We start from the raw sequence: 24665 nt of genomic DNA, 5'->3' as shown, positions 1-24665 counted from the left end.
GGAGACCAAAAAAACCATTACCACCGCTGCATGCCATTGTGAACACTTTACCTACTAGTTGCCCACAGTGAATGTTGCTAAAACTACATTTAACGTGCGACTGCGTGTGATGCGACGTTGAACTCACCGAAGACCTGATGGTCGGGTGCGGGGCTGCGACAGGGCGTCGAGGGGCCGGGGGAGAGGCTGTGTGTCGGGGAACCCGGAAGACTCTCACTGGAGGAAACGGAGTGATGGAGGCCTGAGGAGAAGCTGCGACTGCTGTGCATCACCGTGCTCTGCTTGGATAGTTTCTTCAAGATGCTTCGTCGCCTTAGAGAGAGAAGACAAGTGTAAATATTGGCTTGTTTTGCAGTCGCAGTTTATTTCAATTATTCAAACAGACATGGTCCATTTTTGGATGAAACGTTATTATAATAGTTATTGGTTGGTAACTTCAGACTGAATAGTTTATAGTCCGTAGTTCATTATGGCTACTTTTAACAGTGGCACCGACCTTTAATTTTATTAAATGTAACGCTATTATCCTAATTTGTACCGACTTTTTGCTTTTTTGGTTTCGGGAATGTTGGTAACGGTTGTCAGAGGGAGGAAAGTCTTATATACAAGCTTGCTTCATCAAACGGCAGCTGTATTTACCGAAAAGTACAAATTCAATAACTGAATTAAAAAAAAAGTCATATTTGATGGCAAATAACAAAAAAAGCTCATGTAAAGTAAACAAGTCAATTTATAAACTTCACCCTGAAGTTAACATGACTTTATGGTAATATCAAGTTAATAATGTTGAACAGACAAATATCAAAAAATAAAGTTTCCTATGAAATAAATGAGTATTATTTACCTAGTGCTATAAACCTTATTTATTATGCATTATTTATTATCAATAAAATGACAACTGAATTCACAGATATTCAGTGTTTATTCTCATTTGTTGATTTAAAGTGTTCTCTTCATCCATGATGGCGATATAAACACAGAAACTCAAGAGTTGGCGTTTGGAATAGTTTCCAACACAAGAGGGCGACAGAGGACAAAGATTGTCCGGTGCGTGCCAGCCACAAACCATAAACAAGACGACGAACACAGCAGACAAGAAGGAGCAGCAGTAAACAAACAACAGATCTTCACCTGTCGTAATTGTCTCTCCTCTTGCTCTTCTTGCTGCGGCGAGCCATCTTGCCTTTGTGTTTCGTCTTTCGAGCTGGACCAACTTTGATCGACGTGTTCTCCAGGGCAATGGTTTGGAGCGAGACTTTGCTGCCGCTCTGCAAGATAAAATTGTGCCGAGTTGTAGAACTGTAATCTGAACTGAACCACCAAGTTGCCAGAGGAGTCGGGGGGCCAGCTGTCGTACCTTCAGCAGCAGCTCAATCATCTCTGGGTGGACCAGGCCCTGAACAGACTCTCCGTTCACGTGGGTGATGAGGTCTCCAGTGCAGAGACCTGCCTGGTGAGCTGGGCTCCCCTCCTCCACACTCTGAAAGCAATGTAGAGTTTTCATTTCAGCATTACATAACCACCTTTTCATATCACGGTCTAGTCGTGTGGAGATCAGCAAAACGCAACAAACAGGGTCTGCAGTCGGATTGGAGTGTCCGTCTTGTCGTGGCAACACTCACCGACACCATGTGATGCACCGTGTAAATGTCGCTGTCGCCCATGTAGACCCGGATGGCCTGCAGGGTGAACCCGTACTTCTTCCCGGAGGTGTGGATGATGATGGGCGGCCTCAGGCTGCTGGGGCTGAAGGCAAAATCCCGATTCGGCGACGAGTCACGAGATGAGGGGTTGGAAGACAGCGAGCGTGGGGAGATGGGACTGGGCTGGAGGCAGCTGGGTGATTCATCTGATTTAAACACAGGAAGGATTTTAAATACACCCATCAGCCAAAACATTATGAACACCTGCCTAAAGGAACCTCCTCTATTCTAAGAGTTTGGCTTTCTACTTCGGTGTGATTATGATAACCGCCTGTACCTGTAGTGATTATGAGAGACAAGGCGGAGACCGAGGCCGACTTGGGAACTTTCCCTCCACATGGGAGCCTCTGTCTGTCCGGCGTCTCCAGCTGGTTACCAAAGCGCCGGGGACCCGCTGGTTCTTTGGGGGAAGAGTGTTTGGCCCCGGTGCTGTTGCTGCGGATTCTGATCCTCCGAAGGTTTGACACCACGACCTCAGCTGACAATAAACAATACGAAACACCACGTTAATATACCGGCTGTGAATGCTTCAGTGAAAAGCATCTGGTGATACGGATGTGTAAAAAACGCCTGGGTTTACCTTCGTCATCAGTGGAGAGAGCAAATCGGGGCATGGTCTCGAGACTATGAGTGCTGCTCATCACCAGAGGACTGGTGCTCCTCTCAGACTGGGAGGAGCTAGACGAAGCTCGAGGACGAAGGCTGCAAACAGTTAAAGACCAGTTGGACAAGTAAAACAAGCGATCACCACAACAGCCACGTGTTCTTACGTCTTACAAAAGAGGGTTGACACAAAGGGCTTGTCAATTATTCAGGTTTCCCCAATTCCTGCAGTATTTTACTTTAATCTGGTAAATAGAAAAAGTGCTGAGAACAATAAAATACCTGAAGATTAGTTTATAGGGGGAGAAAAGAGTTTTTTGCCGAGGAGCTTTACACACGGCGCATTGGCGTCGTCTGCAAAACGTGAATGCAGTATTTCATTGTGGTATTTTTTCAAAGTGAGAAAGAAAAATTGTCAACACAGCACCCTCCACCTGGTTGTAACTAGTTAAACTGGAAAGCTTTTGCAGACCTCGGTTTAGGATGTCAAACTTGCTGCCTGTGACCTTTCACTGCGACAGTGAAAGCTGTCATTTTCTAATGACAGGGCACAGAACATAAGCAAAGCCTCACGCTCGCCTGCGGGCATGTGGCCAGTGTTTGAATAGTCTCACCGAAGGTCTTTCATATGAACTGTTGGTGTTATAGTCTTGAGCCGTTTTTGTCTTTTTCTTTCTTCTCCAAATTGTAACGTTGCGATCACCAGGAAAACTAATTTTGTGTGTGAAGTGCTGAAAGCAGTGCCGCTCGGAGCTACAAGGCAACTCAACGAGCTTGGCAATTTGCCACGAGCGACTACCTGGCCATGCGTCCAGACGCCCTGCGCTCCACGCTGCTGTCCGCTGGGCTCGGTGAAGGACTGAGCCCAGTTGAGGAGTCGCAGCGGTCCTCCTTTTCTTCACTGTGGCTGCGGTCTGATGAGAAGCTCAGGTTGGATGGCGTCGCCAGATGTTCTGTGCTGCTATAAACCTGAGAAGGAAAATAACGGGGGGGGGGATGTGAAACAGACATGTCGACAGCTTTGCGTGCTCTGGCAGCCTCTTTAAGATAGTTTGAACGTATGTTTTCCCAGGGAGGTTACGGAACGAGACAAAATGCACATTTGTGAAGCCAAACATGGGAGATTGTACATTTTTTTCCCATTTATGTTATTAAAAAAAAGTTACGGCATTTTCAATTTATTTACTGATTATTCAAGTAATTATTTAGATTCTACAAAATGCCTTTTTGTTGTGATTAACCCCAGAAATAAGCCTTTATTTCAAACTAATTGCCGTAGTCATTAAGCTATCCAAAAAAGTCCAAGACTGTTTACCTTGCTGAAGCGATGCGACCAGGAAGCAAACTGTCTGATTTCCAGGGAAGACTCTTCGTCGTTTGTTTCCTCATCCTCGTCAGACGCCAGATGATGATAGCGCTCTGAACGAGCTGAATACAGAAAAGAACCGCACACTGAATCGAACCGGAAACCAAACAGACTCATTCCCATCTCATTTGTATTCATCTCCCACCATCTCCTGACTGACTAATGTACTCAAATCAGCAGAGTTAGCGATCAAAGGATTTTGCCGAGGTCAACAGAATTCTTCTGAATGATAAACGAGGTTTTCCCTTTTTCTGCTCACTGCTCCTTCACTGGTCTCAGTGATTACTCTAGCCTCAAGTCCAATCAGACTCACCTCTTCCTAGCATGGTATTTATGTCTGTTACAAATCTTTAGTTTCCTTGTGTTTCCTGGGTTGGATGTTCCTTCCGGCCATTTTATTTCAATAAACTTGTTTCCTATTTTTTTTTTCTTTTCAAACAAATTCAGTTTCAGTTATGGGTATTAACACAGTACTTTTAGAATTAGGATTACAACTTTGTTAAAGGCAGTTTCAGGTTACACTGGACCATGTTGTAGCTGAGCTGCTATACTTTTGGACTGCTAGAAGACCTTTTATGTACTGAGTGTCTCTTCTTTTCTCACTCTCCATACATTCATATGTCATGTTACGTTCCACTAATTTACCTCTCTTTCTCCTGTAGTTCGTGCTCTCTCCTCTCATTCATCTCTCTTTATACTTTCCTGTAAGATCTTTGACAATCAAGATAAAAGCTGTTGTCTAATATCATCTTGTTTATCGTTTACCCTCCTATCCTTTTCTATATACTACCATTAAGCTTCACAGAGGCACACAAGGAAAGTGTCGCCTACGATCTGTCAGACCTTTCTGACTGGCGGCCATGCTTCTTCTTCTTCTATTTGAATGTAAAATGTAATGCGATTCCTTTGTTGTAGATTGGCATTCTTATTGAATGAGAATGTTTTACTCTCAATATTCTTTGCTGTGGTCCTCGAGGTCAGATCGTAACACAACTGTAACTCACTATCAAAGTAGCTGGTGTCGTCCTCAGCCTCCAGCTGAGGGATGAACTCGGCTTTCTGTCGGAGGAGGCCGTTCCAGTCCAAACCCTGAAAGAAAGGGTGTTGCTTCACCTCCGAGGCGCCACCTACAACAGTTTTCAGAGCCAGTCAATCACCGTGATTAAATAATTAAAACATCAATTAAAAAGATTTCATAATGTGTTTGTTTATTGCTTCTGCATCTTGTCTTCAGATTTCTAACTTAGACATCATTTGAATGACTTTCAAGCCACTCTTGCTAAAAAAATAAAAATAAAAACATCCCACTGTATTCAAATGGAGGGAATACCATAATTTTTCAGTCTTGCAATGTAACAGATCGGGTTTCATCAGTAGTACCTGTGCCCAGTCGATCTAAAGCGCTCTGCCTGAGCAGGCGGGTGATCAGGTCCTGGGCGTCAGCAGGTAGCGCGTCGTCTCCTTCTGGCCAAATGATCTCATCTATCAAAACACAAAATGACAGGCCAATCACATGATGAGAAACCAAAATATGAAGTGAAAAGTAAAAGAATTTCAAGATCGTGGTGAAACCAAGACAAAAAAAATTGAAAATCATGCAAGAATTTGGCTTCACCGAGTGTTACTTCAAATTGCGCTACGGATAATTAATTCCAGCTTATAGAAGCTCAATAATCAAATTTAAGGTTTTAGATTCATGTTTTCCATGCTAGTTTCACTTTATCACAAAGAAGAGAGGCAAATGTAGTGAACACAGCATTATTATGGATTAAAAAACAAACGAGAGAGAGAGATCAGTTTCAAAAATAAAAATATCAAATTAATAAATTCTTTCAATTATTTAAATACTGTAAATTTATTAATTTCCTCAATTCTGTAATTTGTTGTAAATGTAGTAAAAGAACTAGGCCACCCTGTGTTTTCTAGGTTTGCTTTAAAGTGGACAGCTCATGTCACCACACTACATGTATAATGTTTCCCTCTAATTTTCGCTCTCACTACAACTCACCGCTGACGACTTGTCCGAACAGCTCCTCAGGAGTGTCTCCAAAAAACGGGACACAGCCAACCAGGAATTCGTAGAGGATGACCCCCATTGCCCACCAGTCCACAGGTTTCCCGTAGCCCTGCCTGAGAATGACCTCTGGGGCGATGTATTCGGGCGTGCCACACACCTGCACAATCACACCAACAGTTTAGATCACACACACCGAGCGGTATAATCACTTCGTTTAAAAAAAAAAAAAAAAAAAAAAAAAAAAAAAAGCGCGACGATCCTGCGTGCTCAAAGTTGGGTTTTCTGACATCATAACTGCCTGACCTGTTTGTCCAGAAACTCCCGGGTGTCTTTCTCCATGTGACCCTCATACAGGTTGGTGGTCATATTCATCAGTCCAATTTTAGAAAGGCCAAAGTCTGTCAGCTTGATGTGACCCATTGATGTAATCAACAAACTGTTGAGTGGGAAAAATAACAAAAAAATACAAGCCTCAATTAAAGTAAATTGTTTACTTTTGAGTAACAGACACAAATCAAAAAGTAAAAAGGAGAAGTAAAGCATTTTTGTTTTAAACTGAAATTCTTGTTTCCAACACCGGAAGAAACACACGAGAAGTGTACATGTTTCAGAAGAAGTCAGTTGTTATGAGTGACACAGACGGTGTAGGTCAGTTCAAGTGGAGTTTTGCTGGAGATGGCTCATGCAGTCTTACTTGTCAGGTTTCAGGTCTCGATGCACGATGCCGTAGTTGTGAAGGTACTCCAGAGCCAGGACGGTTTCAGCAAAATACAACCTGGTCATCTCGACAGGTAGAGGGCCCATATTCTTCAGCAAGTTGGCACAGTCGCCACCTTCAGAGAAATGAAATCCTTATAACCACAAACTGAATTTTCCCTGAAAACACTGACTGTGAATGCAAGACAAGCCCCGTGTGTTGTAACAGTATCAGCTGCTAAGAATAAATGAAAGTGATATGAGAAGTTTCGACATTCATTTTCACTTTTTTCTTCTTCCCCTAAGTCACTTGTAGCCATCCTCCACCTTACCTTCCACATACTCCATGACCATGCAGAGGTGGCGTCGCGTCTCAAAAGAGCAGAACATTGAAACAACAAAGGGGTTTTCGGCAAATGTGAGGATGTCACGCTCCACAAAGGCCTGCTGGATCTGGTTCCTCAGCGCGAGGTTCTGCCGATTAATCTTTTTCATGGCAAACCGCTGCCGCGTTTCCTTGTGGCGGACGAGATACACCGCCCTGCCCAGAAAAAGAACCCATTAAAAGCAACGCCAGGAGATCTGTAACAAGATATTTACTTTGAAAACAAAGCCAACTTTTGTCTCAATTAATCATGAAAAAGGTGAAACATTTAATTCCACACTGCAGTAGGTTTTCACTGAGGCCCGAAAGGAGAAGTGAAATTGGATTTTTAGAGCTGTGGTTACAATGCAACCCAACCGGAATGACTAAGTAAAACTTTCTTACATAGAATCTGTTATGGAGCAACTTTTCAAGGCAATTTTGACAAAATTTCCTAAGCAAGGCACCTAAACGTTTTTTTTCAGATATTTCTTTGAATCCTAAAGTGACACTATAAAAAACAGTATCATAATAACAGAAAGAGAGAAAATGATATAGAGTTAATCGCTGAAAACCCTGGACGTTCATTCCTACCCATAAGCGCCGTTGCTGATGAGTTTGATGGTCTCAAAATCGCTCTCAAGAGGTTTCCGTCGAGTTGGAGTCAGCATCTGTGGAGTCTTATTCTGCAAAGATGAAGCATAAACATCACGCTTGGGAATTTCTATGTGCAAATTGAAACATAAACAGTTTATAGCACAGATAATATAATTAGTGTTGATCAATATACTGTGTGTTTGGCCATTTTCTGCTGGAGTGCCACAGGAGGCCTCTTATAGGTGAACAACCACAGATAGTATGTTCTCATTTACATAAACATATGATCTTTGACTGCAGAAACAAACTGACTTACATTCAACACTCAATATACCCTTAATATATGCACTTAATTTACAAACACACATTGTCTTGATGTATTCTATTCATTTAAGCTGGCTTCAATATATTTATTGTACCATTTCATGCGTAATGAGGCACAGCCTAAACCTGACCACATTCACACCAGTCATTTATGATTTGTGGTATTGCAGCATCTATTATCCAGTAACTACAGCTAAAACTGAACATTTACTGCCCTTTTACATGTTTTCCAACACGGTTTAATCTGCATTGATCCTGAAATACCTGTCTTGTCTCTGTACAATTATACTCTGTAGTAATTTAGTTTATGTCTGCATACAAATAATTAACGAGATAACTCCTTCTTGATTAAAGGAGTGCTTTAAATATGAAAAAAATCTAAATGCGAAAGTACCAATTTCAATTTAAAAACAACAGTCCAAGCCTCCACAAACGATTACACGCAGTACAGTCCTTACCGTCCTTGTTTAAATGTTATCAATCCAACTGAGAATTTGCTTAAAGGGTGATGGTATGTGTGAGTGTGTGTAGAGCAAGTGTGGATAGGAGGCTCAGTGCTTTTATTTTCTACAGTCATTCACTCACACCTTAGTGCAAATGATTACGTCAATGCAAACAACAAAGGAGCCAAGTTTCTCTACTAGAAACTGCATTTTTTCCATTAATATCAATGTAACAGCAGTGATGATTTAAACCACTGACTTTGTGACGAGAAGCTGCAGCATGAAACAGCTGATATGTTTCCCATTATTAACCGATACGTAAAAAGCAATGCTTCTCATAAAGCTTCAGCGACCGTGTGCATATCATACACAATTGTTTCAAAATTTGTTGCACGGTTTCTTGAGAATAAAAAAAAAAAGTCATGAGTTTCTAGCAATGTCTTTAAATCAGACGGAATTATTATAGCTGATTATTGGCTCTTTTTAAAACCAAATCCCCTCTAAATACATGAAACACGCTGCAGTATTAAGCTCACCTCCACATTACTGTCGGGTTCCACTGACACAGAGGGACTGGCATCATACTGCTCAAGCTGCACCATTTCTAGAAACAACGGAAGGAGACAGAGATAAATATGACGTATGGTGGATTCTTCAACTTCTCCAAATGCGATGTGCGTGTGAGACACAGCTCTGCAAAATGTTTAGAAACCGGATATCTGAACGCCGTCTGTTCTGTTGTTTGGGCTGTAAATATTTAGGACAGGCACACATACCTGCTTCCTTCAACTAAGCGGTGTGGCTGTAAAACTTTTATGAAGCTCTGAAAATCCCTGAGCTGACTCGACTTGAACGTCAAGCTGCACTGCAGGATTTCCTTCATCGAGCTGAACTGCAACCAATGTGACTATTGATTCACAATACAATAATTGCTTCCAGTATCTTAAAACCATTGGTTACAGTATGAAGCTGCTCATTTTGTTAACGACAGAGAAACAAGCAGTCAGCTCACAACACTGGTAGTTGTGGCGAAACCCTAATGTTCACCTCATAATGGTACAAACTTTTACTGCTTTTGTTGTTGCACCAGGTTTTCTTCTTGCATATAAGTTAATCAATTTAGTCAACAATTTTCATACTGACACATCTGTCACTATATGTATCAAGTTAATAGGCAATATTGACTTAAACTTCGTAGCTTGACGTGTATGTGACTCATAGCTTTTCAAGGAAACTATAAAAATACTAATTCCCAGTGAACTCTAACCCAAATCATTTACTCCATGGTGGTACGACAATCCCACAATGTGTTGCAGTGAAGTTACATTCACAAGAATGTGTTGAAGACCGCCACAAAATAAAGACGGCATGATGTGTTACGACATATTTGAACCCACTTGGCCTTTCTCTGAACTACAGTTCATTCAACTTCTGTGACTTTCTTAATATAGTAGAAATGCTAACAGACAGCGAGGGCAGTTGCTTCAATGGGCCTTTATTCAAGAGGATTAAAGCTTACTATGATAAGAAAGAATTTTCTACCTTCTAGCGGGTCCCTTGTAAGACCCAACTGGCTGATGATGTATCGCGGGATGTCCGACTTGATCCTCTGGCCGACTTTAGCATGACCCTCCGCTGCTTCGAGAAGATGATAAAACTCTTCCGGGTCAAACTCCTACAAACAGCAGCAGAAAGTGATCAATGTGTCTGAAATGAAAACTAAAACCAGGAGCCTGAAACAAGAACGATACAATCGCGTACAAGCGGCATGACACAGAGGCCTTGTGGTTAGAAAGACAATGACCGTTTCATCAACAAGGTTGCAGATTTGGTTGCTTTTGATTCAATTGTTTTAGGTTTTTTCCAAATAAAAACATTATAAAGATCATTAAACTGTGACGGGTAAACACACAGAGACAAGTCAGAAAACAAGTTGAAGAGACAATTTTATTTTCACTTAATTACTTGCTGATAAAGAATAATTTATTACTTCTCAAAAGGTTTATTCACTTCATTTTGTGGCGCGCACGTTGTCATCCTGTCAGAATCTCATTTCACTCCGACCTTACAGCGAACCGACTTTCATCCTTCTTCAATCAAGTTAATCTCATTTTCAATTAGGAAGAGATTTTCTTAACCACAGCTTACCAAACATTCAAGTAGGCGAGCCGGCCGAGAGATTATGATGAGGATCTTCCTCACCAGCTGGGTGATGACGCTTACTTCCTCACTTTCAGAGCGCTCGAATGCCTGAGAAACAATGTAGAAGTAAAGACTTTAAAATGTAACGGGTGGTATTTATTAAATTTTTTTTAATCAATGAAAAGGGATTGACATGGTTTGTTTTTGAGGCACTACTTTATCAAACAGGGTATGAATATATAAAGCATGGTGTTCATTGCAGAGTAGGGCAGCATCAGGATGAAAACAACCTGCTTGACAGAATGGATTTATCAGTGACGCATCTCCAAACCAAGAGGAATTACAGAATAATCACTAGGTGGAGCCCTAATGAGTCATCAACTGCCTTTCTTCTACAAAACTGGGATTAACCAGTCTGAAACAGTGGCTACTGGCTACACACCTCTGTGTTACAACGTATGAGCATGAATAGTGTGCAACTGCTCAAGATCACTGGTCTCATCCATAGAATACAGGAAGCGTAGAGTTAAGTTAGAATCGAAGCTGTCCAGTAAAACCTTGGCTCTCCGTTTATCTTGTAATTAGTTTGATTTGATGTTGAGGTAAGAATATCTAGGCTGAAAACAGTCGTAGTAACAACATGCTTAGTTTATTATGGCAAAGACAGAAACTAAGCTCTGTCCAAAAAAAGGTCAGATCTATCTGTTCTACCCTTGTGGAAGTAACTCAGTCCCTTAACTTTAACTTACTATCCCCACTGACATTTCATTTTGTCCATAATATGACATATATTTCAATCCAGATGGCATAAAATAAGTGTTTAGAACAGAAAGCAACATTTCATCCATGAAACTGTTCAGCGAGTTAACAAAGTGGCCATGGCACACAAGAACAAGCTTGTGTGTTTCTTCGTCTGTATGAGAACAGACTTATCAGTTCAGCTGGAGGTACAGCGAGTCGGCTATGCCTTCTGTCTGACAGCATGCTCAGAAACACTGGTGGTGGTTGCTATAGAAACTGATATTTTATCACAACACAAAAAAAAAACTTGTGACTAAAGTGTTGCTCAGTATCATGGAGAATTTCCACTACCAGGATCTATTGTATTTGCCAATGGCTATTGGATGGTTATTGAGTGGTGGGCTGGATTGCACATAACAGTCTGGCTCAATCAATCCCCCCCTTTCATAACTTTGGCACATCTGGGTGAGTGGTTCTAGAGCCGAGTGTCAGCCAATCAGTGGCTGCTGCTCAAAACTGGGCCGTGTTCAATTTACGCTCCGCAACTATTTAACCTGCACGTTTTTTTCGGCACATTAGGAGGGCCGTCGGTCAGCTGGGTTCTTCCTCACCTCGTGAAGCAGGTTCTCCAGCTTCTCCTGCAGCTCAGCAAAGTAGCGGGAAGTAACCAGGCCGGTCTGGGATTTGTCCAGACAATCCCTGACCAGCTCAACCAGCTGGTGCTGGATGAAGCCCAGCACCCCGTCAGCCAGTGGGAGGGAGCTGTCTGGAGAGTAGTGGGTGACAATCTCCAACAAGCGCTCCTCCATCTGGGCCGTGGCCTGCAGAGGAGACAAACAACAAAAACTGCACTGTGAAGTCTTTCAAAAGGACCCGTGATTACGAGTGTTACCGTTGCATAGAACTTTGTGGATGGATCCATGTGGTTGATCCTTCATAGTGGTTAAACAATTATTGTGCCACTGTTGAGGCCAAATGTCTGTCCCATTCTTAGTTTTGAAAAATGAAAAAAAATCCCAAAAGCCTTAAAACACTAGGGACATTTTTTGTTCATGCTTTCTTTCGCCACGAGCTGTTGACAACTGTCACAGACAACACAATTACTGTTCATCATCAAGCATTCTTTTCTCCGTTTACTATACAGTGGCCTAAACTGGTCAGATGGTGACCACCTCGGAGTCTGGTCCTGCCGGGAGATTCTTCCTGTGAGAAAGGAGTAGCTGCCTTTTGTTGGGTTGTTCCGTGCGAGGCTTCTACATTCAGTTGTAAAGATGTGTAGAGAAGCAAATATTTTACTTTGACATTTGTGAAGACTTTGAAGTTGCATTTTGTTATATGAAATTTGCTATATTCCATAAAAAAGATGGATATTCAGATGGCGCTCAAACCTTTCCAGTGGGGTCTCAAAGCTTTCCACAGAAAAGCTGATTTATGTGCAGAATTGGCGAATGAGTGCTCATTTCTATGTTGTCTGTTACTACACTTTCTATGTAGGATGAGGAATTGGACGTGATGTTTGTCAACGTGGAGCTTGAGCCCCTTCTGAACTCGCATGCATCCAAAATCTTATTTGTCTGGGTGAGCAGAACAAGATAATAGCAAGCAAGCAATGCAGAATCTCTCATGTTTCCAGATTAATGGGCTTGAATTAAGCTGTTCAAACATTCCTGTAAAATCATTTTACCGCCAGTATAAATAGTTTTGATGTCGAAAACTTTCAAGTAGGGCTGTGCAACAAAGCAATCTCAATAAAGGGTCGACCTTAATTGTACCTAATCCATACATAATTACAGTTGATTCCAATGATTGCTCATCTTATTTTCTACATAACAGTGCAAAGGGATGCAGCTGGGGTGAGCCTTCTCTCTATTAATACTTTATTTAATGAGCATCAGTAACTGTGTTTTTTTTTCTCCCTCTCCTTTTGATAAGTAATTTCCATTATCTTTTAATACAAAATATAGTCTGACATTCAATGAAATATTCCAACTGGACATGACTGACTTTAGAGAATTCACATCGACTTCACTCTAAATGCAGGATATTTGAGAGCTCTATTTCTGCTTTGACTTGGACGAAGATACATTTATTTCCATTGTATTGTTCTGTTGTGAGATAGTTTTGGTCACGATGAGGACAGGAAAGAATAATTTAATCCCCCAAGCGAGGAGTACAACAGCTACCAGAATACAGTGAGTAGCTGAACACTTTGTTAAAAATACAAAATAAATGAAAAAGCGGACCAGTTTATTTCACTGTCATGAAAACGGTAGCGTGGCTCTACAGGTTCACAGCATCTTGGGAACAGACACAATCCACTACTCAACAACCCCAGCTTTTCTCACCACACAAATGTGTAAACAGAAATTTTTGACAGCATGAAACTCATAAAAGAAAACTTTTTAACCAAATGTCGACATATTTAACCCGTCCCCCCCGCCCCCCCGCTGGAATTCAAACTGACAACTTAAGCACAAAAATACATACCGTAATAAAAATCTATCAATATTAAAAAATATATTGAGAACACTATTTTTACCATAACGCAGAATAAATACTTGCAAGCAAGTATTCCCAAATACAAAACATTTTTTTCTTTATGACCCTCCTGGGTTGGTGGAATAAAGAAAACATAAATTGGGAGTGGTAACAGTCCCACATTGTTTAAGGCAGCGACAAAAAAGTTACTTATGGGTATGAGATACCTTTGGAAATCGTTCTCTGTAGACATGGTTCATCATGACGATCTCATTATCGAAGGAAACACTTGATCGTCCAGGGCTGCAACAACAACATAAAAGCAAATTAGTAGATTTAAATTGACCACCACTGCATCAACTCATCAATACACAAACCAATGTACCTCACCTCCAAGCAATTAGGTTTGAAAGTGGTTATGTCAACTGAACATTGAATAAATTGGGATTTTCACATTGCATTTTGTTTTTCTTCTTTTACATAAATGTCTTTTTTTTTTTATTTCAGCCTACTGAAAATCATATAGTCGACTGGTATGAAATGTGTGGCTCAAAGCTGCTTAAGCCATAGTCGAGGTGGATTCAATGTCGGGCACAGATGTTTCTTTCTAAGATTTTCCCGAACCAACCAGCAGAGGTTTCTTCTGGCCAAACTGTGTGAATCATTGACATAAACCAATTAAGTCTTTTTACTGCAACACTGCTTCAGCATTTAGCTCAGCGACACGGGTGTATTTTTACAGAAATATCTGACTTGATGAAGCTTCAAAGAGAACAGATGGAGGAAAAGCCTATCACATGCAGACAGACTCCCTGAGCCTTTTTTTGTCATGAAAGGCGCCTCTGTTAAACTGCATCGCTGCTCCCAAACACACTGCTGCAGCTTTAACGTGGCTCTCTGCATCGAGCCCTTCATACCCTAAACCCACCCACCCCCCCCCCAACTACAGTTCAGTGGCTCGATCCCTGAGGCGCTCTGTAAGCTCGCACGCCCAGACACAGCACACCATGGTGCCAGAACGCGGAGCACTCAGGCGTCACACAAACAGCACAGAGCAGAGCCAGCACACAAAAAGTTATCATAACCTCACAGCTCGGCAGTCAGATCCCCACCTGCCCGCAGGCCAACAGGCAAGTGCAATTGCTCAGAGGCAGCAGAGGTGCCAAACTATTGCATTTTGTCTTTAACATATCTTTGTCATGCTGGTGCAGACACATCCTGACATGTGAATTCCTACCAGTGCATAATGACACATGGAATTTAAGGCATACGGCAACAAATCTAGTCTGTCGTGAAAACGTTTTTAAACAAAATATAATTTTGATATATGTTATGGTGTGAAATAGAGGATGAGATCTTATTTGCTTAACAGTCTCTATCAAAGAGTCATGATGTGGACAGCTGAAGGCTTTCATGTTGGGAGAATATGGTGTTATATTAATGTTACCACAGATTGAGATTAGTAGACAAGTATCATGTTATTTCGTAGTCTTTCATGCCTGTCAATGAAATGAGGTGATGCTTTTACATGAGGTGTTCACATATACTACAAGCGAACAGTAAATAAACATTAGCATCAAGACTAAATTCTGTGTGAGGTATAAATCAGGTGAAATCATCTACCTGAGGCTCCGAGACCGAGGTCGTATGATCGGTGAAGGGCGTCCATCCTCATCCGTGATGCTGTCTGTGCTGCGGAAATGTTTGAAGAGAAAGTGCAGTTCATCTTGTGTCGGCTGGTAGGGAAGCTGGTGAAGGCGCTCCTGAGAAGACGAGGATGACTACAAAAGAAAACAACAAAAACCACAGATTCAATCAGTTTCATGTCACTGTGTTTTTATAATCTCTCACAGCAATGTGATAAAGCCAATGGTGTTTAAAGTGGAATTAATCCAAAGAAATGCACTGTCCTTCAATGTTTTTATTTTATCTGTATGTGCAGCTGGTAGTTCCTTCCAATTTTGCACGAGAAGTTTTAGGTTAAATGAGAAATTAAAAGTGAACGCTCTGTGTCAACAGACACAAAGCTACAAGTAACAGAACTGTGATGCAATTCATTGAAAGAACAAAAGACAAAGTCAGTACATCGCTGCCAAGTTATGATCAGTGGGTTTGAAAGGTGCTATTTGCAGTAATTTGTGCTTCAAAAAAACCTCACAGAGCCACGAGTGCAAAGAGGACACTCCTACTGTTCTGCCCTGCCTTTGTAACCTCAATGCTGAATTACAGAGGGCTAAGTCCACATTAGCAAAACCCACAAACCTGGGCATGAACACGGTAATTAAAGCTGTAGTTGAAACAAGGTAGAGAAAATAAAGCAGATACAAGTTTAGTTTTTTTATTTTGAGTTTCCTTGACCCAAGAACTTTTTTTTTTTTTTTTTTTACTGGACCGCTTCCTCATTGAGTGTTGTCTTTTGTTAAGACCATATGATTACAGAAAAGATACCTGTGAAGTGATTTCTATGTATGGTGTAAACAAAGACAAGCCAGGAGAAATATCATTCATTATACAATTGAGTAATTGTCGATGTCAACCGAGGCACTGGGTAAACTTTCAAACTGAGTAGTGCCTTGCCTGCAATCTGTTTAATTTTACTGCCCATGTGTTGTGAACAGAAGAGAACCAGTGGGACAGCATCTGTGCAGTCTCTTTATAAAAACTCCCAGAGGAACATTGAGGAGCCCCATTATTCCTGTTGACCTCTGGTTTCATACACTGGACCTTCTACAGACAGCGTCCTGTGGCACGAGTCCAAAACACTCATTTGAATGTGGTTTAGTACTCTATATTTCTCTGTATCTTCAATACAAGTATCTGACTGAATAAATAACACAGAAGGACTATGTACACATATTCAAAGTTGACGATCGCCATCTGCTAACTCCTTAATCCTAACATAACCCTAAAAACACATCTTGACCCGACAATGTAATTATTGTCCTGATGGGGACTATTTCTTTGTTCCTTAAATTGTGGCCAATCCCAATGTGTGTATGTAAACAGATGTACATCCCAACAACAATAATATTACACAACCACACTTTACTTCATCTCCTCAATAACAGGCAAACACACAGACTGTTAGTTATCACACTGTTCACAGACTAGGAGAATGACTCATCCAAAGCAGACGACTGATGAAAACAATTAGCGGTTTGTCATCTCGGCGTTGGCATCCGCTGTTCCTCATTGCATAAATGAATGTGCTATTTGGGCCAAGTGAGGTGTCAGAAATGCCTGGCCGGCATGTGTTGACCGAAGAGGATGGCGCTGTGTTTTTTTTGGGGGGGGATTACTTACTGAGACAGTGGAGCTTGGTGGATTGGTTCCATAGCCAGATGAAGGGAGGGACGCCAGGGACCATCGCCGGCCCTCAGCTCTGAGAGAAAAGGCCGAACATATTATATAAGCCCCGAGCAGCATAAGCATTGGTGAGCATTTCATATGTGGATCTCCTTACGTAACAGACGGAGGAGTCCAATGACTGCAAGTGCGTGAAATTAACGTCTCTTTTCCTTAATCATTAAGGTTGTTCTTTTTGCTCAGTACAGTGATTACAAAGATCAGGAAAATAGCTTCACAATAATGTTTTGATTTTCTTTTTTCTTTTTTTTTTTAAATCAGAGGAAACATGTTGTGGAAGGCAAACAAAATAAAACAAGCTTTAAACAAGATGCGAAAATTAGAAAAGAAGCTACCTGTCAGCGCGAGCCAAGTGACTGTGAACACAACAGAAACAGAGAGAAAGAGAAAAGCAAAGAGAGTTTCTGTGAGTTTTGGGAGACTTGTACAAGTGATACTGTGACCTCTGGCATTCAGCTGAGGGATTGGTACTGACAATGTTGCTTTCCATGCCAGTTTGCATTTGTCCAGATATAAGGAGTAGGAGTCCTGAGCACACTAAATTAATTTGAGGAAATCTTCTATGTAACACAAAGAAGAAGAAAAAAAACGTAGAACGGAGCACCAGGGAAAAACCTTGGCTTAAGCAGAAAGGATTTGGCAAGCAGTTTATTTATGCAGCAAAGAAAAGATAAAAGATATTTCTCAGCTTTAATGCAAATGCCTATAAGCTCCCGACATACACAATTTGAAGTGTTTGCGGTCATAGTCACCTATAATTACAACAAAACAAGTTCACAATATTGGTTGAGGCCGTCCTCATATTTGTGAACGGCAGGAACAAAAAAGATCCCACATACACACACACACAGAACCATAAACGCAGGGTTTGTTTTAAAGAAACCAACTAAGCCTACCATGAACACACCTTTAAAGAGCAGGTAAATAAGTTATTTAGTCTGAATCAGCCATGGAGTTCCACAAGTGCGTAACAACTACTACAGTGGTTTTAGTAGCAGTAATGCCAGGATAACCATTACTTATGTGAGGTTTGTTCATCAGAAGTTCAAGGAATTCAACAAGAGGATCAGTAAACACAAACATTGGAGGAAAATATAAAACCGCACTGAGAGGTTGTAAAGGCTTTGAATGTTTTGTCGCTCTGCGCTGATGGTTGACTAATGAAGGTTAAGCATCAGAATACGGCACATGAGTCAACTGACCACAAACGATTTTGTCTTCACATTTAAACTAGTTTCAAGGAAAACATCTGTGCAGGTGAAGTTAAAAAAAAGACAACTGAAGCCTATCGACTTAAATGGGGCACGAGTAAAATCTAAATATCTGAGGAGTGGAGTTGAAAAGAGGAGCTTTCATGTTTTCAGTGAGTCAAGATGTGCTTTACACTTTCCTCTGAGCAGATGTGTTAAAGGATGAAGCACCTGAAGTGCTCATGAGTTTTTAATGACTGCTCTTGGGTGTCTTTAAGCCGCCGCCTCACTCGTAGGCTACACATGCCCGGAGCGAGACGAGCGTGTTGCCATGGGAACGCAGCCGAATGATATGTACGTGGGCTTCGGGGCACCCCTCTTTCCAAATGAACCGATCCTCCTGAAGAGGAGTGGACAGTAAGAGAAGACCTGGCGGAGGGGAGTGGGGGGGGGGGGGGGGGGGGGTGAACACTTGAGGTTGAGGCTGAGTCAGCATCCCCCCCCAGCTCCCTACAGCACGCACACCACATCTCTCAGAAACCCTCAGTGAGGCCAAGCGTTACATTTATTCTTTCATATATTCATTTCTAAGTTTTAATTGCTTAACGTTATATAATTATGAATTATTACATATTACTACGTCACTATATAAAAAGTTATCTTTATTTATTTGATCATTTCTGAGGTTATTTATGTCAACTTAGTAAAAACATCATAGCCAACAACATTAATGACAAGAAAGCCTTTAGTTTTTTAACCTGCGGCCCAAAACATTCAAGAAATTTCAACAGGATAACAAAATCTAAATGTAAAGAGTTTTCAGAAATGCCAGTGTTTTGTCGATATGTTTAGAAAGGGATGTCTCAAATCAAATAACTTGTATCTAGTACACTGAAATTACCATGTTCTTGTAAAAAATGTGTTTTCTTTCTGTTCAAAGAAGCAGCAACTGTAGTAAAATCACAAGTCAAGACCAATTTCCAAAAGGTTTTTTTTTTTTCCTTTCTTTATAGTAAAACCAAAAGTAATTTCAGGGTAAGTACAGGTGTGGCATACTTCTATTAAAAGAATCCAAAGTAATTGGTGGTGTGACACAAGGCCTATTATGCAAAACTCAGGCAGTTCTGTAGTTAACTGTCCACAGTAAAACATGTATCTAATGGAATAATTGATGATCATTTATAGTCAACAGCCGAGGTAATAACAGTTCCATTACACTAGTAGTTTGAATGTCTGGTCACTCCAATTTTGTTTTAATTAAAAGACATCAATGTGGTTTCATCAATAAACCATTTCAAAATGGAATCGCACACTTAAAAATTCTAAAACGCCATGAAACCAGTAGTTTTCTTTGGGATACGAGGGGATTGACAAAGAAGTGAAAGTGTGCAGAGAGTGTGCAGAGACATACCTTCGAGCGAATGGAAAGTTGAGGCAGGTGCTGGTGGAGACATTTCGAGGGCTGTCTAGAGGGCTGCTTGCAGCTGAAAGAGGAAAGTCACAGCGAGGTATTATTCACAATAGTAATAACAAAGCTGTGAAAATAGAACAGAGGCGACCACATGGTTGTATTGAGTCGAGTAAATCTTTCCTGAAAGAATAAAAAAATAAGAAAGAGTGATGACACGTCTATGCAGGATCCTCTAAATCGCAGGAAAACCAGCAGCATTAGCCATCACCTCAAAGTGATCCTATTGATTATCTTGGTGTTACCTTTTCCAAAATTACACACATTGTTTAGCACTCTTAAATCAAGTGGAGGTCTCATTGTGCTTAGGATAGCTGCAGACTGGAGCTCTGGGTATGCTGGACACGGGTTTGTTTACATACAAGTGGATGAGTACTCCATTAGAGCTGATTGCTCTGTCTGTGATTAGGTAATCCTTGGGATGATTGAGTTCAAAAAGGAGCACGTTTATACACTGCAGCTATGAGCGGCTCTTGAGTAAAACTCTTTTCATAGAGTGCAGCTGCTTGGTGGCGTAAAGGGGCTGAGCTGTTTCTACATCAGCTGCTCACTCGGAAACAGAACGACACCAAGCTTTCAGAAATCTCCTGTCATTCAAACGTAATCCCACTTTCTTTACACCTAAGAGCATGGGATAAAGCCAAAACCCCCGAAAGTCTTTCTTTTGTTGAAGGATGAAAATGATGTGTGATATATGACCTTTCTTTACTGACTGAGCTAAACCACGTCCAATCAGCAGTACATCTCGTGCTGCAACAGTGAGAAAAATCACTTGAGCAAGTTGATGCATTTCTTTCAAATGACATTGAAGATTTCTTCCTCTTTCACTTTATTCCTCTTCTCAGAACTTCCCCGACTGAGCTCAGACGATGCAGACGTGTTATATATATATATATATCTTGGCTACATTTTGATAACAGGTGTTTTCTGGGTCAGCAGAACTTGTCTGAATACTTAGCGGTGCAAACCAGATGCTCTCTGAGGTGCTGTTTACAGGAGTTGGAGTAGCTTAATCTAGTATTAGAGGCCCTGTGGAGGGTCAAGTGACTTACAGCTTACAAACATTCATTTGAGAAGCTGCTACCTGAGCAACATGCAACTCAGTAAATGTCCTAAAGGAGTGCCCACTTCTGAGAAGCCAAGTAAGGGTTCAATTCTCATTGTGACCCCCGTGGACCTCCCAACATTGTTTTGTTTGTTTTTAGTTTGCTTAGCAGTTCCTATTGCAGTCAAAATAATTTATATATTCCAGTTGGACACGTTGTTTTCATGAGCTGTAAATCGACCATTCATGGTAAATATTGTTTTGACATTATCATATATTAACACGCACTCAGACCAATTCAATAAGCTTGTGAAGCTAAATGATTTGGATGTATTTTAATATCATAATGTGGTGTGCGTGTGTGTGTGTGTGTGTGTGTGTGTGTGTGTGTGTGTGTGTGTGTGTGTGTGTGTGTGTGTGTGTGTGTGTGTGTGTGTGTGTGTGTGTGTGTCTGTGCTGTGCATGTGTGGTCACCATGAGGGCCATTTGAAAAGCCTATTTAAGTGTTCCAAGCAGGACATGTTGCCTAAATACCACAGGTAGGAATAATTGAGTATGAGTATTTTGTGGGTTTTCAATCTGAACTGGGGCAGTAACTAGGGGGGACGGGTGCATTTATATTGTTAGCAATGGCAAAGCACCAGGTTCAAAGTAAATATAAAAATTCACATTAACATGCACTTACAAAGAGGCTCATACACACTTACCCATGCAGTTCTTCTAAAAACAATTACAACAAGAAGCATCCTGCAGGATTTTAAAGGATACCGGACTACTCAACCACAAACAAAAGTCCTCACCAGGTAATTCAATCTGTCCCTGCCTGCCTCAAATCAGCCACCATTGTCCATGTCTCCAAAACACACTCAAACAGCAGTCTGAACAACTTCAGGCCCATCGCGCTCACATCACTGGTGATGGAGTGTTTTGAGACGCTGGTCTCCCGTCACATCAAGGACAGCCTCCATTCTCTTAAAAACTGCTGGACTTGTGCATGGATAAAGAACTTCCTCACTAACAGACGACAGTCAGTGAGACTGGACTCCCTCCTGTCCTCCACCCTCACTCTGAGCACTGGCTCTCCACAAGGATGTGTGCTCAGCCCTCTCCTGTACGCTCTGTAAACACATGACTGTGTACCATCCCACCCGTCCAACTCCATGTTCACGTTTGCAGAAGACACCACCCAGGTGGGTCTCATCACAGGAAGGGACGAGACTGCCGACAGAGAGGAAGTGGAACATCTGTCCACGTGGCGTGCAGCCAACAACCTGTCGCTGAACACCACAAAAACAAAGGAGGACTTTGTAGACTGCCGCAGGACCAGAGTGGACCACGCCCTACTTCACATCAACAGGGACGTGGTGGAGACAGTGTCCTCCTTCAAATTCCTGGCAGTCCACGTCTCAAGAACAGCTGACCTGGTCTGCAAACACTGAGGCAGTGATGGCGAAGGCCCAGCAGATTACTGTCCTTCATTGTTCTCAGGAAGAAGAAACTGGATCACAGGCTGCTGGTGACCTTCTACTGGTCTACCATTGAGGGGCGTACTCATGGACTGCATCTCACTGTGGTGCGCTGGGAGCTCGGCTGCAGACAGGATTGCCCAGCAGAAGGCCATAAACACAGCCAAGAAAATGACTGGCTGTCCTCTGCCCTCCCTGGAAGAGATTGCCAGCTCCAGATGACTGAGAAGGATCACTGCCATTGTTGAGAGACGCCTCCCACTCAGCTCATCACCTGTTCCAACTGATGCCTTCTGGCGAGCACTAGAAATGATTATTTTATAAAGTGTCTGTGTGTTCCATTGTTTACCTTTTTTACACTTTATATTTATACTATATGTGCCTTTATATTATGTGTACTACTTAGATTATGTGCACTGTAGGTGCACAAAGGAGCAGCACCTTTAATTTGATATGAAACGTATTCAAATTTGAAGATGCAGAGTCATCACTCACTGGGACTGGGACAGTTTGGTCTCCCACTACTGAACAGACACCGCAGACCAGAATTCCTAAACCCCTTGTTCCGGTAATACTCGCTATCCTACTTTGTGCATAGCTTGTGCAGGTTTCCCAATAGTCTTGTCTTTTTGTGTCAAAATATCCTGATTTAACAAACATTTGTGTGAAACGCTACAGTCACTCATTGTTTATTGGTCCTGTATTCTTAGCTTTCTTACCATAAAATAAAGATGAACCAAAACTGTTTGTGTAATGTTGTAAACTTAACATTTATTTAAAGACATAGAATTTTTTTTTTTTAATTTTCATGTCCAAATAAAAATCAGGACACAACACTACACTTGGATTTTCTGAGGAAGACTGTGCACAAGCCTTCTCCTTTAACGCGATGGCTGCGAGATAATGTCACCAAGCTCCAATCTGGTAATCTGCACCGTCATGTCTGTCTAACCCGTTCCATACAAAAACACAGTGAAGGGATTCAACCAGATCTTACCAGTGTGGAGGGACAGTGGGGACAGTGGTCGGGACAGAGTCGGTGAGGGCGTCCCAACACCAAGGCTCTTCCGATTGCTGCTGCGACAGCTGGAAACACAAAAGGGGAAAGAGGGAAGTCATTGGATAGCCAGGCTAAATACACAAAATATGCATGGAAATGTCTGTGCGGTAGTTTGCATGTTGACTGTGAAAGTGCACGAGTGGGTAGGAGGAGATTCAAAGCAACTAAATTGTCTAGAAAAACAAAAGTGTAATCTCGTGGGTATGTTTAAGGACACGGATTTGGGGTTTGATTCGACTTTTAAACTGATTTCAATACAGGATCACAGTAAAAACAAATGTAGGTCGACTACGATAATAAGCGTTCACCGTATTTTCTCAATGACAACAGCAGAGTGGCGCAAGGGGCAGAAATGCATGAGAGAGTTTGAGAAGACAGGCATGAGAAGAAATGTTTTATTGTGCCCGGATGTGAGAGCTTTTTTTATCAAAACCTTGTCACCAGCACATATTGATAAATGTAATTTCTTGCCACCAATCTTACTTCATGAGAATGCAAAAAGTCCAGCATTCAACCAGAACTTCTTGCTACATGGTTTGACATATTGAAAAGGACATTAAGGGATCAAACTGCCAACATCTTAGAAATCAGTGATGACCCACTCTTACAACTGAGTTGTGTCCACTCTGCTGGAGAAGTGGCTTTGACCTCTACTGGGACAGGAATAATATTTGGTATAAATAATTGAACAGAACTCGACCCTATGACAGGGAAAGTGTCACATACCAAAAAGCAAACTATTAAAAAGTCTGTTGTGAATTTACACACATAGTGACACAATCAGCTCATCGCATTGTTTGAAGACTGTTTCAACAGGTTGTTGGATAAATGACCTGTTCAACGATATACAAAGTTTTCTTTTTTAAAACACATCATCTAACAGAGGCTGTGTACAAAATGTATTTCCTATACCTGGACATTCACAAGGAATAAAAAAAAAATACACACATCACTTTCAAAAAATATCAGCCAGGGTTTGATTCTGCTTTTAAACTGTTTTCATAAAAGTAATAATACACACACGTTAAACATGACGATTACCATTTATGTCTTGTGATTTCAAAAGTATTTTTTTGTCAGCAGTGTCCTATCTCCTGCCCCAGTTCAGCTACTGATGTAAGACTCATTGGTCAAAATAAAAGCATCACCCAAAACATACATATTGATCACTAATTTTTCCATATGGCACAGACCTTGTTAGTGTTTTTTTTAACACTCGTATTGATTTATTTATTTTTAATTAAAAACAAAATAAAGTTGAGAAACTCTTACCATGTTTTAACTTCTATATAAATGTTTACTGGATTCCAAACAGACCATTTGCGTATAGAAAGTAAAACTCACACTGAGCAAACAAACCCTCGCTGATGTCAGACTTTAGGAGGAAGTTCCCGATAAAAACATTTTCTTGTAAACAGCTGAACCAAGACTTAAAAAAAAGACCAGATTTGAACTTTAAATTTGTATCACAGGTCACCACAAGCAAGTCATCTTTGTTTCTTTTGTTTTTGCTTTTGCAGTATACAGATGAAAAAAGGATCCCAATGGTTTCTTTGATTCAACACAAAGCAGGGCCACTAAGCATCTTAAGCTCTC

At 41.2% G+C, this 24665-nt stretch overlaps 1 protein-coding gene across 4 annotated transcripts in view; it reads right to left on the bottom strand.

Moving 5' to 3' along the window:
• The window catches only part of mast3b (microtubule associated serine/threonine kinase 3b), a 41211-nt gene that overhangs the window by 4220 nt on the left and 12326 nt on the right, over positions 1–24665 (bottom strand). For 2 of the 4 annotated variants that reach the window (XM_080473570.1, XM_080473572.1), the window contains 25 exons: positions 23007–23095; positions 19442–19514; positions 17176–17196; positions 16778–16856; positions 15098–15255; positions 13702–13777; positions 11608–11817; positions 10262–10363; positions 9656–9788; positions 8650–8717; positions 7344–7435; positions 6718–6926; positions 6384–6522; positions 5993–6125; positions 5681–5846; positions 5053–5154; positions 4677–4799; positions 3622–3734; positions 3106–3275; positions 2284–2405; positions 1981–2181; positions 1623–1849; positions 1358–1480; positions 1132–1268; positions 128–312 (listed from right to left, as the gene is read on the bottom strand). In XM_080473570.1, the coding sequence (XP_080329696.1) occupies positions 128–312; positions 1132–1268; positions 1358–1480; positions 1623–1849; positions 1981–2181; positions 2284–2405; positions 3106–3275; positions 3622–3734; positions 4677–4799; positions 5053–5154; positions 5681–5846; positions 5993–6125; positions 6384–6522; positions 6718–6926; positions 7344–7435; positions 8650–8717; positions 9656–9788; positions 10262–10363; positions 11608–11817; positions 13702–13777; positions 15098–15255; positions 16778–16856; positions 17176–17196; positions 19442–19514; positions 23007–23095 (3251 nt within the window). The remainder of the gene's footprint in view (positions 1–127; positions 313–1131; positions 1269–1357; positions 1481–1622; positions 1850–1980; positions 2182–2283; positions 2406–3105; positions 3276–3621; positions 3735–4676; positions 4800–5052; positions 5155–5680; positions 5847–5992; positions 6126–6383; positions 6523–6717; positions 6927–7343; positions 7436–8649; positions 8718–9655; positions 9789–10261; positions 10364–11607; positions 11818–13701; positions 13778–15097; positions 15256–16777; positions 16857–17175; positions 17197–19441; positions 19515–23006; positions 23096–24665) is intronic. The other 2 variants (XM_080473571.1, XM_080473573.1) reach the window with 1 other exon arrangement.

Source organism: Lipophrys pholis (assembly GCF_963383615.2).
Source record: "Lipophrys pholis genome assembly, chromosome: 10".
NCBI lineage: Eukaryota > Metazoa > Chordata > Actinopteri > Blenniiformes > Blenniidae > Lipophrys > Lipophrys pholis.
The sequence above is the reverse complement of the archived record's forward strand: the minus strand, read 5'-3'. Positions and strand labels throughout refer to the sequence as shown.